Here is a 15,250-nt window from a genome sequence, read left to right as displayed (position 1 = left end):
TGTCCCTTAGTGAGAGATAGGGTGGGTTGTTCCTGTGTGCAGGGCTCATTGACATCACAGACGCAGATACAGTGGGGCAAAAAAGTATTTAGTCAGCCACCAATTGTGCAAGTTGTACCACTTAAAAAGATGAGAGAGGCCTGTAATTTTCATCATAGGTACACTTCAACTATGAGAGACAGAATGAAGAAAAAAATCCAGAAAATCACATTGTCTGATTTTTAAAGAATGTATTTGCAAATTATAGTGGAAAATAAGTATTTGGTCAATAACAAAAATTAATCTCAATCTTGAGATCTTGGTGGAGCCCCAGATGGAGGGAGATTATCAGTGTGTCTTCCATTTTCTAATAATTGCTCCCACAGTTGATTTCTTCCCACCAAGATCTGACCTATTGCAGATTCAGTCTTCCCAGCTGGTGCAGGTCTACAATTTAGTTCCTCATGTCCTTTGACAGCTCTTTGGTCTTGGCCATAGTGGAGTTTGGAATGTGACTGTTTGAGGTTGTGGACAGGTGTTTTTCATACTGATAACGAGTTAAAACAGCTGCATTAACAGGGCTGCACATAATTATTCTGGTCTGGTGCTCAGAGGAGCCCCTGGATATTTGACTTGGGCCTCCAAAAACGCGGTGACCCGTCTCGCCGGATCGATAAAAGGGGGATGCAGGAATAAGTTATAGGCAAAACGATATTTATTCACTTATAAAGATGAATGGCTCAATATGGTCCTTTACAAAGTTAATTTGTTTCCATAATTCAACTAGAATATGGTGTAAAAGTTAATTTATTTCAATAATTCAACTAGAATATGGTGTAAAAGTTAACTTATTTCAATAATTCAACTAGAATATGGTGTAAAAGTTAACTTATTTCAATAATTCAACTAGAATATGGTGTAAAAGTTAATTTATTTCAATAATTCAACTAGAATATGGTGTAAAAGTTCATCTATTTCAATAATTCAACTTAAAAGGTGAAACTAATATATTACCTAGTCTTATTAAATGCAAAGCAAGATATGTTGATCTTGTTCATATCAAGATCAACATATCTTGTTGATCTGTTGATCTTGATATGATTTGTTATAATTTTGATGATGGAATTGTTTATTGATTTCATAAAATATTCTCTAATTTATTTTTTATTTGGGGTTTTCATAAACTGTGAGCCATAATCAGAGAGCAGCGTCTCGCTGGTGCAGGAAACTGCTGCACGCAGTGACGGACACTGGCTGATTTATGGTTCCGCGTTGCACCAACGCAGAGCTTACGTGGTAGGATACGCGGGACCGCGAACGTACGGTGCGCGTCGCCGCGTGCATCATGCAGCCACTTCTCGGCGAACAAATGTTTTCTGTTTCTATCCACGGGTAGTGGTTCAGTTTGGCGTCTCTTTGTAGTTGGTGGTGGTGGAACGCCAAAATAATTACTTAATGGCGCTTGCTTCTTGGACATTTTGAAGAGACGTGTCGGGGTTTGTTCAGTAAAGCTGATCCTTACCTCTCTTCCTCCCCACCGCCGCAACGAGTATGGAGGGGGAGTAAGGACGCGCTGTGATTGGCCAGTACTAACTTTGAGTGGCGGTTCTGGGGAAAAGCTCTCCCAATAGATTTTTTAATATTAGTATTCTGGTCTGGCCACAAACAATAATATGAGCCCCAGCTGTTGGTACGCAAAAGCGCTTCGCAGCACAAGATTGACAGCGCACTGTGGATTTTGACGGCGCATGCGCTCTGGCGGCCCACTTATGTGCAGCCCTGTGCATTAATACAGGTAACGGGTGGAGTGAAGGAGCCTCTTAAAGAAGAAATTACAGGTCTGGGAAAGCCAGAAATCCTGCTTGTTTGTAGGTGACCAAATACTTATTTTCCCAGGAATTTACCAATTCATTCAGTAAAAATCCTACAATGTGATTTCCTGGATTCTTTCCCCCCATTCTGTCTCTCATAGTTGAAGGGAACCTATGTGTATGATGATAATTACAGGCCTCTCTCATCTTTTTAAGTGGAAGAACTTGTACATTTGGTGTCTGACTAAATACTCTTTTGCCCCACTGTAACTGTGAATCTGGGCTGAATTAAGCGACTGGCTCCACACGTCAGGTAGGAATGGACCAATAAAGACCTGATCTAATAGCATGCTTTTGTACTGCATTGCTCTGGTGATTTCACCAAATCACGTCTCAGGACCTTCATGGTTTTGCCTGTAGACATGATTTAACTTTTAATCTTTTTTCAGTAAAAATAATTTCTTTGATATTTGCTCTGAAAAGCACCAAGAGACGAGTTGTATTGTAATAGACGCGATATAAATATAATTGAAGTGCTTAGAAATGGTGTTAATGTTTCATGAAAAGAGGGAAAGAAACCCCCTTAATGATGCTGTTGAGAGCAGAAACGTGACTGCGATCACCGTCGGTGATGTTCCTGGAAGTCCTGGCCCTGCAGCAGCTCCGGGGTGATGTGAGGAGGCACTAGATGGCACCAGCGCCGTGCACAGATGTGTGGGCCGGCAGGGCCAGAGCCGGGCTCCTCGCCGTCGCCATGGCTGCGGCTCGAGAGCCGCCAGCTCCCGTGTGTGCCGGACTCATTATGCCCCGTCATTAATGTGACATTATGGGATGACTGTGTTTGAATAAGAGCAGGCGCGCTCATTCGTGCGTGTGTGAAGTCGGACCCCACCGTTTTCTACCGTGCACGCAGAGTAAAAGCCCTTTACTTCCATGTTCTCTGACGACAGGAGCTCTGATTGGGGCTGAGGTCAATATTAGCTTTAAATGTCACTGGATGGAAAGTAGTGATAAGAAAAGCTTTGTCTCTGTTATGTAACTTTACTTGCAGAGTACATGAGGGGGGGGGCTGCTGTCCCTGGTGGTGGTTATAAGTTAGTAAGTTTTCTTTCAGGAGAAGTTGAGGAAGATTTCTGTTTGTGTGAAAAAAGGAATAAAATGGGGATAAAACTGGGGGCAGCCTCAAACGCTGCATGATGGAGTAACGGCATGTAAATAATTGTCTTACTCAAATTCAGCATTTAGAATACATTTTTGCCACAAAAGGGAAAGTGTTCAGAGCGTACCTGTCAAGTTTTGGATTTAAAAATAATTTTCCACCAGCCGCTGTCCCATCAGCCTAACCGAGGTCCAGTGTCTTACATTTTAAGACAATAAATCTAAAATAACTATCTGTCAACCACTTACAAACTACAATTATGAGCTTAGAATCTGACAGGCCGACCTTTGTTGACACTGAAATGCTGTGGACATTCCTATGTATGTAATTCCTATAATAGTGTCTAAATGAAAACATAAAGGGGAATTAAAGCACATTTTCTTATAATTTGTCATTTTCACTCATGTGGCTCTCTGACGCCGCCCTGGTGCTGCTGACGGACATCGGTCCTTCCCCCGTGAGAGACACTGAAACACAGTTACAAATCTTTCAGAAGACTGAACTGACCCCCATCATGCTCCTCTTCAAGTCTTTGCTTTTTTGTTAGAAATGTCTTCTCTCTCTCTCATTACATCCATCCATCTCTGATTTGTTGTTCCGAGTTTGTTCCCGTTGTCGTCACTAACCTCGCGAGAACTGCCACCCAGGCTACAGCAGGGGGCAGTTCTCGCGAGGTTAGTGACAATTCAGTTTGGAGAGGCACAACAATGCTTTTTTAAAGTTATTATATTATAAAACCGGAAAGTTACGGGAAATTACTAATACGGGAGCACGGCGGGAAAGAGGGGTAGAATATGGTTGTTTCCTGGCCAAAATGGGAGACTTGACAGGTAGGAGGAGATGTCGTCTTGAAGTCTTCTCTGGACATCGATTAGCGCTAATATTTTTCACTAATGAAAGTATACTAAATCCTTTATTTGGAAAAATCAATGATATATGATTATTTTTTTTGTGCATTTATTAACTTTTCTGAAATATACAGATGAGTTTTTAAAAAAAAAGGAAAAAATACAAGTATTTGGCGCTCGATTGTCAATGAGTCTCTCTTTTGAAAATTATTATTTTAATGTGTGGAAAATACCGACCATAAACTCTGCAGTCAGTAAGACGGTGCAACATAAATGTTTTCTCATCAGTTTAGACTCGTGGAGTCACATTGGGAGGAAGCCAGAATCTAGTGAACCTGTGAGGTTTAGTTCAGTCTGTTGGATCAGAGATGAAAGTAGTTGAGGACATCTGAGTCGTGCTGAATGAGCTCTGAATTGTCCCGTACGGGGATCTGAGAAGCTTCCCGTTTGTGTCTCTACCTGACAGACCTTTTTATTACAAAACCTCCTGAATGATGGCTCCAATTATTGGATGGAGAGGTTGTTGGTGCTCTTTCTGGCCTCGTTCCCCGGTAAAAACAACAACAACTAAAAACCTTGTCATGAGGGTTCCAGCGAGAAATGAAAGCTACTTTGACCCCCGACAACACGGATGCGTGTGCAGCTGAATGGCTGATACGTCCTGAGGAGTCTCTGCAGACTCTGTTTAGACTATTCAGACTGGATCAGACACTGATGTTAGTCAGACTGTGATCTGTGGCGTCATATAAACACCATCAACCTTGCTGGTTCTTTAGAGCCACACCGTCCTGCATGCTTTAGATCAGGGCTGGGGATCAATTCAAAAGTCAAGAATCGATTCTTAAGATTCAGAATCGAATATCAAGATTTGATTCGATCCGATTCGATTTGGGTTAGTGTCATTAAAACTGTTACTGAATTATATGACTGTGTAGTTCAGCAACATATTAATACTAGTATTATATTGACATTCAACAGCAAGTATTGGCAGCTAATGATGCTGTAAGGACCAATCACCTCCCAGAATGCTGATAGAACTGCTTTCAGAAACATCGTGGGGCAGAATTATCAAACAGATCCAGAGCAGCAAACAGAGGACGTATGAAATCGGTTTAAATTGTTCCTACATTCCGTTTTTATTTTTTCCATTTTCAGTTTTTTCGTTTTTTTAATTTTTAAGAATTAGTAGTAATGTAGTAATGACATATAGACAGTTTATGCAATTATAATTAAAACATGGCACCAGTTATCCTCGTGTCCAACAAAACATTCCTTTTTTGGGCATAAACAAAAAAATACCAAAAGTTGTAATGTAATGATGAAAAATCGATTTTTAGGAATTATTATGAGAATTGATTTAGAATCGGAAAATCGTTTTTTTTCAACACAGACCTACTTTAGATGCCACCTTGCTCCAGCACACCTGATTCTACTGAATGGTCATTATCTTATAATCAAGGTCTGCCCAACTCTCTTGACGACCCAGCCTTAGATGTTGCTGATGGGTCACCAGGTTCTCCTGGAGATGGTTTTTGAAGTCCCCGATGTTCCAAGATGCTGCTGTTGAGGGGTTTTGAGGTTTTCCTCATGTGTGCGTCGGATAAATCTTGTTCCGTACAAAATGAGCCCTTTTAAAAACTAAGATTGGATGGTGTGTGGATGGAAAAATGTCTCTTTTAAGGAAGAAGCGGGGAGGGCGCGCTGCTCCGGTTCACTTAGCGCTGTCATATTAAACCAGCAGTCAGTTGATGAGAAGCAACTTTGCTGTTTAATGAGTTTGCCCCCAGTCAGGCTCGCATTTACAGGCAGGCATCACCACCACGACAATTTAATGAACCACTGTCATACTTCATCACAGGCGGCTACGAGGGACGTCTCATTAGAGACGGCCAGCTGAGCGTCCCACCGCCGCTTTTGTCAAAACCAGCGGTCGGTTCAAGCGCCAGCCAGCACCAGCCCGTCGGCCGTCGCCGGCGCTCGTCGCCCTCGGGCCTCGCGGGAAAGCCGAGTCGAGCTGAATAAAAGTGACTCCAGTATTTACCCAGAGCCTCAGTAATCCCAATTAAAAGACAATTAGTGACAGACACCAAGAAAGACACGGACAGAATATGAACCGATGGACTTTATCATGTCCTGCTTTATCCAAGACGTTCACAGATTTGCAGTTGGAGTGGAGGAATTAGCCGAGTTGGACCGTGCTATCAGCGCGGCGGACGTCAGCAGTCCTCCTCGCCCCAAGCCGTACGTCCGTCCACAATCTGTCCCGCGTCCAGAGATCCCTGAATATGTGCTGACAGGCGGCCGGTTCTGGAGGAAGCGGGAGACGGAGATACCGTTTTAGTAGATTAAATACCCGCCAGCATCCATTCGGCTCCAGCCGCGCTCAGAGACACTGGTGGCGGCGGATGTCCGTCGGCGTGATGGTCCCCGACCCGAAAGAGCCCGGCCTCACCGTGGAGCTGCAGCTTCCTTTAATCACGGCCTCCGTCTCCTCCCAATCAAGGGCTGCAGTTAACTAAACCGCTCGATAACAGACGCACTCGCTACGTCCTCCGGAGCCACGTTTGAAGTGTCGAGTCCCCCCCCACAAGTGAGCTTTAGCTCTAAACTACTCAACCCCCTTCATGAGAAGCCTGTTTTAGTTTACTCCCGCCTTCTTTCTGACATGCAGTCAGACATTGAGGAGGTGATGAACTACCTGAGACGCACCTGGTTTTCAAAGACGTGGTTTTCTGGGGAATTTGTTTACAGTAATCCCTCGCTATAACGCGGTTCCCCTTTCACGTCTCGCTGCTTCACGGATTTACATTGTGCATTGTGTCCCCGCTTCTTCACTTCCTGTGTGACAATAACTTTATGGTTTAATACTTGTCTTATCAACAAGTGTTGATAAAGATGAGGAGGATGGACTAACACTTGGTCGCTTAGCAACAATGCTGAGAATAACCAATGAACTTCAGCGAGCAGGAATGGGACCCTTGGATGGTGGCATGTCGGTTTATAAGAATATTTTTGCCCAGAAGAAAGAAGAGCGACAACAACGACCCATAACTATGTTCTTCTCTGGAAAAAACACACCTGCACCGCGGGCTTAAGAAGAAAAAGATGCTACAGAGCGAGTCCGGATGCAGCAGCATCAGAAGAGCAGTGAAATATGCGCCAGTCACAATTTGTCCTACTGTACTTCAAATCCAATTACTCGGGTTGCGGTGGGGCTGATCTCCGCAATTTGAAGCCTTGTATAATAGTGGTAAAAAAATAAAGGTTACTACTTCACGGATTTCACCTATCCCGGGTTCTTTTTGGAACATAACCCAACGACATAAACCAGGGATTACTGTATTACAAACAGCTGCTGGTTGGTATGTTTTACCACCAAACCTCCTTTGTCGTGGGGGGGTTGGATGAGTGTAGTCTGCGTGGTCCGCAGCCTGTCAGGACAGTGTTGCTAATCCACGCCGAGCATCGGATGAAACATCGCTGAGGTGCTCTTGCAAACTGGCTGCGGAGAATTGTCCGTGTTGGTGCGTGGCGTCACGTCAGCGGTGGGGGCTCCCGCTTCCTGGGGGCCACATCAGCTCAGCAGCCCACCGGTGACCTTGAGAGCCTGGCATCGGTTCCTACTGTAGCTCTTCTGGGGATGTTAGTACACGTGGAGATACTTTGAAACACGCGTGTAATTGAGATTGCCTCAGTAAAACTGCCGTCAGAGTTCTCAGGCGGGACTTGTTGTTAGCCGAGATGAACTTTTAAACCTGGCTGATGTTCTCGTTGCAAACGGCTTTGAAATCAAACTCACAGTGGGGCCGGTGCAATTCACGGTTTTGTGTCTTCATCTCTCTGGTTACTATCGCAGGGAAACACACACCTGTGCACGCTCGCACACTCGACGGGTGTGATAATCCACTCGAGAGACAAATACGCCGTAGCATGTGCACATCATAGTCCCTGCCCTCTTTGTAGAGTAGGAAAAAACAAAAAGCTAAATGCTCTGATGTTGCTTACGACCCTTATGGGATAAACAAGTGAGCAGCAGCAGAGCATGTCTGCCTGGGAGGGAGGAGGGAGGGATGGAGGGAGGGAAGGGGGGTCTTTGGGAGGAATATCAGCTTTGATCTGATGGTATCTGCTGCTCGTACTAACGTGCCATGACGACTGAACAAAACAAGAGTGTTTGTCAAACATAATTTGCTTTCGTCTTGGTGACGCTCCGGGATCATGGAGCCGAGAGGAAGGTGATGATAAAACATCTCTCTCCGGCTTCCTCTCTGCTCCGTGTTGTTGTTCTCTGGAAGCTGAAATGCTCTCAGCACTTCCTGCTGTCCAGGTTCAGCCCGGTGGGCCCGGAGCTCTCCGCACCGAGCCAAACATTCACGGGGGAGCTGCTGATGCTCCACGTGATCCACGCTGTCATTAATCACTCCTTACTCCCGTCTCGTGCAGCGTGATTACAGTCAGATGAGCGGCACAGCTGCTCGCATGTTCCCGCTTATTAACAACTTACTGTCTCATGTTCAGTGACATTTTGAAGCCAATCAGCGGCTGTGGGTAAATTAGCCAGATAGTTGACGTGGTTTAAAGTTTCAGAGAAGTCCTGCACTTAAAAAGCTCAGCACTGGGCGCGCAGAAGTGTGTTGGAAGAAGCAGGTGATTTGGACGCCAGTACCGAACTATAATGTACCGAACTGCTGGACCACTTCCTGGCTCGGAGAGGACATCTTTAACCCTATCACCGCAAAGGACAAGGATTTTAGGAGGAGCAGGGAGATGAAAAAAAAAAGGTTTACCAGGATGGATCACTGATATAGGAGACTGTCTTCCGTCTTGAGGAGGTTCTGCAGTGTTTGCAGGTGTCTGTGGTGGAAGCTTCAGAGTCTGATCAGTCTGATAAATCCTTTGGTCTGGAGCCTCCGGATCTGATAATGCCAAGAAGGATGCTTCATGAAATAAGGGATAGAAGGAGGATGCTGACCCTCCTCTTCAGGCGGAGGCGTCTTCACAGCCACTGCAATGCAGCCTGCTGCAGCCAGAAGAATCCAACTCTGTAACGACGGGACTTACGTTACTGCAACGTGATTTCCCTTTTTTGGGATTAATAAAGAATCATTGATCGGAACTGAACTGAATATCCTACTTTCAGAAGAATCTGTTTGCGTTAGGGCTGGGGATCGATTCAAATGTCAAGAATCGATTTGATTCCGATTCTTAAGATTCAGAATCGATAATCAAGATTTGATTCGATTTGATTCTGATATTGATTTGGGTTAGTGTTATTAAAACTGTTTTTTGAGCTGTTGCATGAATTATATGACTGAAGTTATGCAAAATATTACTACTAGTATCATATTGATATTCAACAGCAAGTATTGCAGCTAATGATGCTGTAAGGACCAATCACCTCCCAGAATGCTGATAGAACTGAAACAGAAACATCGTGTGGGTCAGAATTACCAAACAGATCCAGGGAGGAAACAGAGACGGATGAAATCGGTTTAATTTTTTCCCACATTCCGTTTTTATTTGTTCCATTTTCGGTCTATTTTGGTTTTTAATTTTTGAGCATTTGGTTTTTAGCATTTTTTGCAAATGTAACCCCAAGACGGTATATAAAGTAATGAAATATAGACAATTTATGCAATTATAACTGAAAACTTTAATGTTTTCATACCTTTAAACATATTTAAAGAAAAAACATGGTTATTCTCGTGTCCACTCAAAACATTCCTTTTTTCAGGATAAACAAAGAAAAAACCAAAAGTTGTAAAAAAAAATAATACATAAATAAATAAAAGAAAATTAAAAAAATAAATAAATCGATCTTTAGACATATGAATCGATTTTTAGGAATGAATATGAGAATCGATTTAGAATTGGGTAATCGATTTTTCAACACAGGCCTAGTTTGCGTTGTAGTTGAGTAATTATTTATTTATTTTAAACACAACTGCACCAGAGTTTGTTAGGAATTTATTATTGATGGCAGTGAATCTCAGTGACAGAGCAGTCGTGGCAGCTGGAGGTGGGACAGGTTCGGCCTGCAGGAGTCAAACACACCTCGGGGGTCAGCATGTGCTGATCAACTATAATGAAGGCAAAGAAGGCTTTTCTCTCCCTGCTGTGGTCTCGTTCCTCCTCTCTTCCCTCTGCACCCTGGTCTTCCCTGCACCCCCCCCTCCTCCCCGTCCAGACAAGGTGACCCAGCGATGCTCCTGCCGTCCGTCCTGCGGTCGCATCCCCGCGATTCTCTGCATACGTTGCTTATTCTCTTCCTGACGGAGATGCGTCCAGACACTCGACATGAGCAGCTTTCAGAAACCATTACGTCTCTCTGAGGACACCATTGTTTAGGATTTCACTCACGTTTGACTGATCGAGTTTGCGTCTGCCTGAGAAACAAACGGCCGTCCGCCATGACGGCCATGCTCATGTTTATAAAAAGCATTTTTTCATATATTCAAACGTTGTTTTGTTTTTGTCACCGGGATCTTTTACTAAAGCACTCAACCACTGTAGCTTTCTTCATCTAATTGAATATCGACTGGCGGTCTGCATCTCGTGGTTTTACTCTCATAAATCTGTCTTAGTTTTCCAGCGGCGTCGATGACGGGAGGGATGATGGAAGTTTTATTTGGACTGCCGTCCTTTAGGAGCAAATGAGCACCACTGCAGGCCGAGCGCACAAAAATGTGCCCCATCTCGGAGTAGTTGCTGTCCGTCTTTAATTTTTCTGCTTTTGTGTTGTTTAGACAACCTCCTGATCGACTACCAGTTCACCTTCAGCCTGCTGCAGGAGGACGACCGCTACTACACTGCCATCAACTTCATGGCCACCCCTGAACAGGTAAACAGAGCGGAGACGAGGGGCTGTCCTGACTGGCATCAAACAGGGACTGTTAATTCGCAATATTGCTCCTTTGCACTCAAATCTGAGTTGAGACGCAACTCAAAGTGGAATTTTAAAGGCAAAATCGCAGACAAAGACCAACAACGGTGAAATTCTCCTTTCAGCAGATCTGAAGTGCAGCAATTGAGCCTGATAAAGCTTTAAACTACAAGCATTCAACACATTTGCCCACACAGACGTATTTACAGCCACTTCCACCGGTATAGAATATACCGAGCCGATCATAGTGGGGCGAGGGCGGACCTGGTGTGATGCAGGAGCATCGAAAACAACCAGTATGGCTGCAGACCAGCCCCCCAATCTCACACTCAGAAGGCACGCCGATTTTTTCCAGTGGCCAGCCGCGGTACTGCAACAAAAAATCAGTGCCATTGATGTTGCCCCGGGGCATGATGGGAGGCCCCAGAGCATCATGGGAGGTGACTCAACTGCGCATGCTCTATGGGCCCCTTAACGCGGAAGTAAACCCGGAAGTCAGAAATTTTTTCGGGCGTATGCGCTGGTGAGCAAAATGCATTGAAATGAATGGGCGGCCATTTTCGATGTTCCATCCAGTTAATATTATAGATCCATGCTGCAGACTTGCTAATAAGACCTTGGAGCACTTGTTTTCCCTGACAATCCAGTTTTTTTTTTGTAACTTTATTGATACCCCAAGGTAGATTTGTTTTCTCTGCATTTAACCTATCTTTAATTAGACTAGAGAGCAGTGGGCTCTCTAGGGCCTTGCTCAGGGGCCCAGGGTGGTTGACCTGCGTTGCATTCTGGGGGCTTGAACCTGGTCCTCCAGACTACGGCCCACTTCTGCAACCACTAGGCTGCCACTCCCCCCAGATTAATGTCTTTGTCGTTGTGTGGCTGTTCAGTAGGGTCCAGAGGCAGTTTCCTCCCCCTAAAAATAAAAGGTCCGATCCCGAGGAAAGGACACTAATGCCAGTCCCAGTACACCCCCTACCCCTACTTTTCAGCACTACCCCTAAATTTTATGCGTTCCCGTGAGGGTAGTGGTGTCCCAATTACTCTTTGCATATAGGGGTAGTGTATATGAATCTACCCCTTCATAGCTAGGGATTTCAGATGCTGACTCGCTGACCGAGGGCCAGAAAAATTTCCCAGAATGCTTTACGTCATCATTTTCAGACTGAATCAAACAAAAAAACATGGCGGACATTTCTAATTTTTAGTGAATAAAATCAATATTTTGAGTTAGTTTCTGCATAAAATTGCGTTTTGATTACATTTGTAGCGAGAAATATATATTTTACTTTCATAATATTCACTCAGTGAATGTACATAATCACTCGCTTGATCGTTGTTGCGTTGTATCTTCAGATGTCGCCAGAATAAAGGCTGATTTATGGTTTCGCGTTACACCAACGCAGAGCCTACTGTACGCCGTACGGTGTGCGTCGCCGCGTAACCTACACCGTAGGCTCTGTGTCGATTTAACGCGGAACCATAAATCAGGCGACTGTTCTCATTTTCGAAAACATCAGATCAAATTTCTTAACAGGCGTTATTTGGATAAACTGAGCCCAGGTTGGGGATCTTAACGGTTACTTTTACACCTGAAAAAATATTAAAACTTAATAAAGTGGCATATTAACAGCGCTACAGCGGAAATTAAAACAGCTTCTAGCTCTGGGCTTCCTGATATGGTGTGACGTGTGTACAAACGTAACTACGCAGTCACTTACGTACCCGAACCTAAACCACACAGTGAAATAGCAAGTGGTGTCCCAATCCCTAGGGAAGATTACAAAGCCCTACCCCTTGTGGCTTCATTTTTAGGGCTAGTTAGACCCTCCAGGAATCCGCGATTCCGCGATCGCGGAAATTTCCGCGGATTTCACGGCTGTCCGTGGATTTACAGACCTTCCGTGGATTTCAATGTCTGGTGCAGAAAAATCACTTTTTTTACATGTAATTTTCATCCCGGCCGCTAGATGTCGCACATACGTAGTAACACTAGCCGGATAAGGAAACAAACAGTCACCAGCATCGGTCCTTGGCTTCCACGGAGACATAAAGTAAAGTTTAAACTATTAACTACATACTGTAGATATGGGGAGACATTACTACTTACAGCATAAAGAAAACCTTCAGTTATGGAGCGATTTCTCCGTCCGGTGCCCAGTAAGTCAAATGCCGCGTTCCATTTACCTCGGAAGTCGGAACTGGGAACTGGGAATGGCAGCCATCTTGGAATGGTAACTCGGGGGTGGTGAAGCTTCTCCCACTTTCCCAGTAGGAAATCCCACTTCAAGGGGCGTTCCAGTTGAAAATTCCGACTGGGAACTGGGAAATCCCCACTTCCGAGGACAAATAGTACTGTTCCCTGAACACTGGTTTTCCCAGTGTTCAGGGAACAGTACTATACTGCATTTCACAGACCAAGTGTCAGCATTTTATATTTTTATTTTTACTGCAAATGGCCTTCTCTTTTCGTTGCAAATAAATATGCCAAAGTGGGACAAAGAAAATGTTGATGTTCATTATTTTATAACCAGTAATAGTATGTTACACACTGTTTTACAGTTTTAAGAGTGTTTTGGTAAAAATTTACCTAATTTTTACATTAAAAATATATATTTTTTAATGCCCGCGGAATATTAACTTTCAAGCCGCGGAATCAAGAATTCCTCTCCGCGGAATTTAAACTTTTTCTTTGCAGATTCCTGGAGGGTCTAGCTAGTGGTAGAAAGTAGGGGGCGTATTGGGATTGGCCCTAATCGTAAGTCTCTCGGGGGACAGACAGGACTGCAAAACAGGAACTTTGCGTTGTTTACGTTGTCAGTACTCGTAACAGGAATCACCTTCTTCCCAAATGTCCAGCATTCAACACGTGTTTGTTTTTGCTTTTTCTTTTGTGCAGGCTAACAAGAACCTGGACATGTCCATCAACGCCTCCAACAACTTCAACCTCAACATCACGTGGTCGTTGAGCTCCACAGGTACAGAACATCTGCATGAATCCATGTTCCTCTTAAAGAACCTGTCCTGGCTCTGAACCCAAAACCAGCCTCTGAGTTTTATAGTTCTAACAAAAAAAAATCTGGTTTAATCTTATAATTGTGTTCCGTGCAGTCTTCCCACTGAGGTGCAGGGCAGGACCTCATATGGGTGGTACAAATGCAATAAAAGCCAAAGAAACAAACGGCTGGAGGTTATGAAAGGTCACAGCCGTATTGTGGCTGCTCCAGTTATTTTGTCGTTCTTGATAAAACATCAGAAATAAAAGGCTGTGCAGGAGCAGCGTTCAGCTGCACAAGTGGCTTCATCATTTACGGCTATTAGACCTCAGCTCTGCTCTGACTCCAAAGTTATGTTCTCAACTTCATTTATTGAAAACACAGAGACAAAATATCAAGTGGTAAAGGTTTGTACTACGCGATGCTCCGAGTTTTCGGCTCAAAATAGCTCGGTACTGAAAAGTAATGAATAATTCAGCGTGCCGCTGATTGAAGTGGAGGAAGCTTCTCCAGCCTGACATGTAGTCAAGTGGAACAAGCGCTCGTTTGGCTGTAACTCCTCTCAGAGTCTCTCACCTTCAGCCTGGTGAGGCGGCGGTACCATCAGCTGGACCTGACCGGGGGACCGGCAGGCCCTTCCCACGCCGAAATCACGGCTCCAAGATCACGCTCTCTTTCTCCTTCCAATAATTACAACCCAGAGGTTTGTTTGCTGCTCGGGTTCCATCAAAGCTGAGCTGAGAACAGGAAATAAAATAGAAATGCTGCCTCAGTGACATCGCGCAAAGCCTCTGAGGTGCATCCAGACCTGCTGCGATATCTTCAGCTTCAGTGTTTTACACGGGTCGATTGTGCTTCGCTGAAACCTGTGGATCCACGTCCCGGTCTCCTCCTGGGGAATCCCCCCCTCCTCTCCACGAAACGCATCAGAAGCTGTTTTAAATTTTGGCATTTGAGCGTTTCGTACATTTTTTCCTCTTGATTTCAATTAAGATAAAAGCACGGCGCTTTCGCTCTCGGTGTCTTGGGGCCCTCAGCCTCTTCAGTCTGGGCCTCGTCTGGGTGTGATGGTGATGGGCAGACTATTATAGTATTTAGAGTGTTTAATGGCCCTGATAAAGCAGGAAGTGGGAGCATTTTATTCTCAGCATGTGAAATACTCACCATTAATGTAGATAAAGCCGTAAAGGATACTGAAACTGGACGACGTCAGCTCGGCGAGACGTTTACCAGCTCGCTTTGATTTACTGCCAAGTGTCATGAAAACATGAAAACAATATACATGATGTATATTAACTCTGCTGTTTGACATTAAAGGAAAGCCTTGACATTTTAAACTAGGACTTGTTTTTGTTTTTTCTTCTCCGTCTGCACATTTAAAAGGTCTCATTATGCTATTTTGATTCCTAAAACATATTGATCAAGCACAGCATAGTTGTCTTACTCTGATGGCGACTGGAGGCCGCTGCAGCTTCCTCTTCTATGCGTTTGCTCTGGTGGGAATCGTGTTTGGTCCCTTCAGCTCCTCCAAGCACACAGAGGGATGTTCCTCTCTGGACTGAATGGTGTCTGGGGGG

General features: G+C 44.4%; 1 protein-coding gene across 5 annotated transcripts in view; it reads left to right on the top strand.

The window, feature by feature from the left end:
- The window catches only part of atrnl1a (attractin-like 1a), a 340,130-nt gene that overhangs the window by 149,858 nt on the left and 175,022 nt on the right, over positions 1 to 15,250 (top strand). For all 5 annotated transcript variants that reach the window (XM_061745230.1, XM_061745229.1, XM_061745228.1 and 2 more), the window contains 2 exons: positions 10,544 to 10,638; positions 13,577 to 13,655. In XM_061745230.1, the coding sequence (XP_061601214.1) occupies positions 10,544 to 10,638; positions 13,577 to 13,655 (174 nt within the window). The remainder of the gene's footprint in view (positions 1 to 10,543; positions 10,639 to 13,576; positions 13,656 to 15,250) is intronic.

This window comes from Cololabis saira, chromosome 17 (genome assembly GCF_033807715.1).
Source record: "Cololabis saira isolate AMF1-May2022 chromosome 17, fColSai1.1, whole genome shotgun sequence".
Lineage (NCBI taxonomy): Eukaryota > Metazoa > Chordata > Actinopteri > Beloniformes > Belonidae > Cololabis > Cololabis saira.
This window is presented reverse-complemented; position numbering and strand designations above follow the sequence as displayed.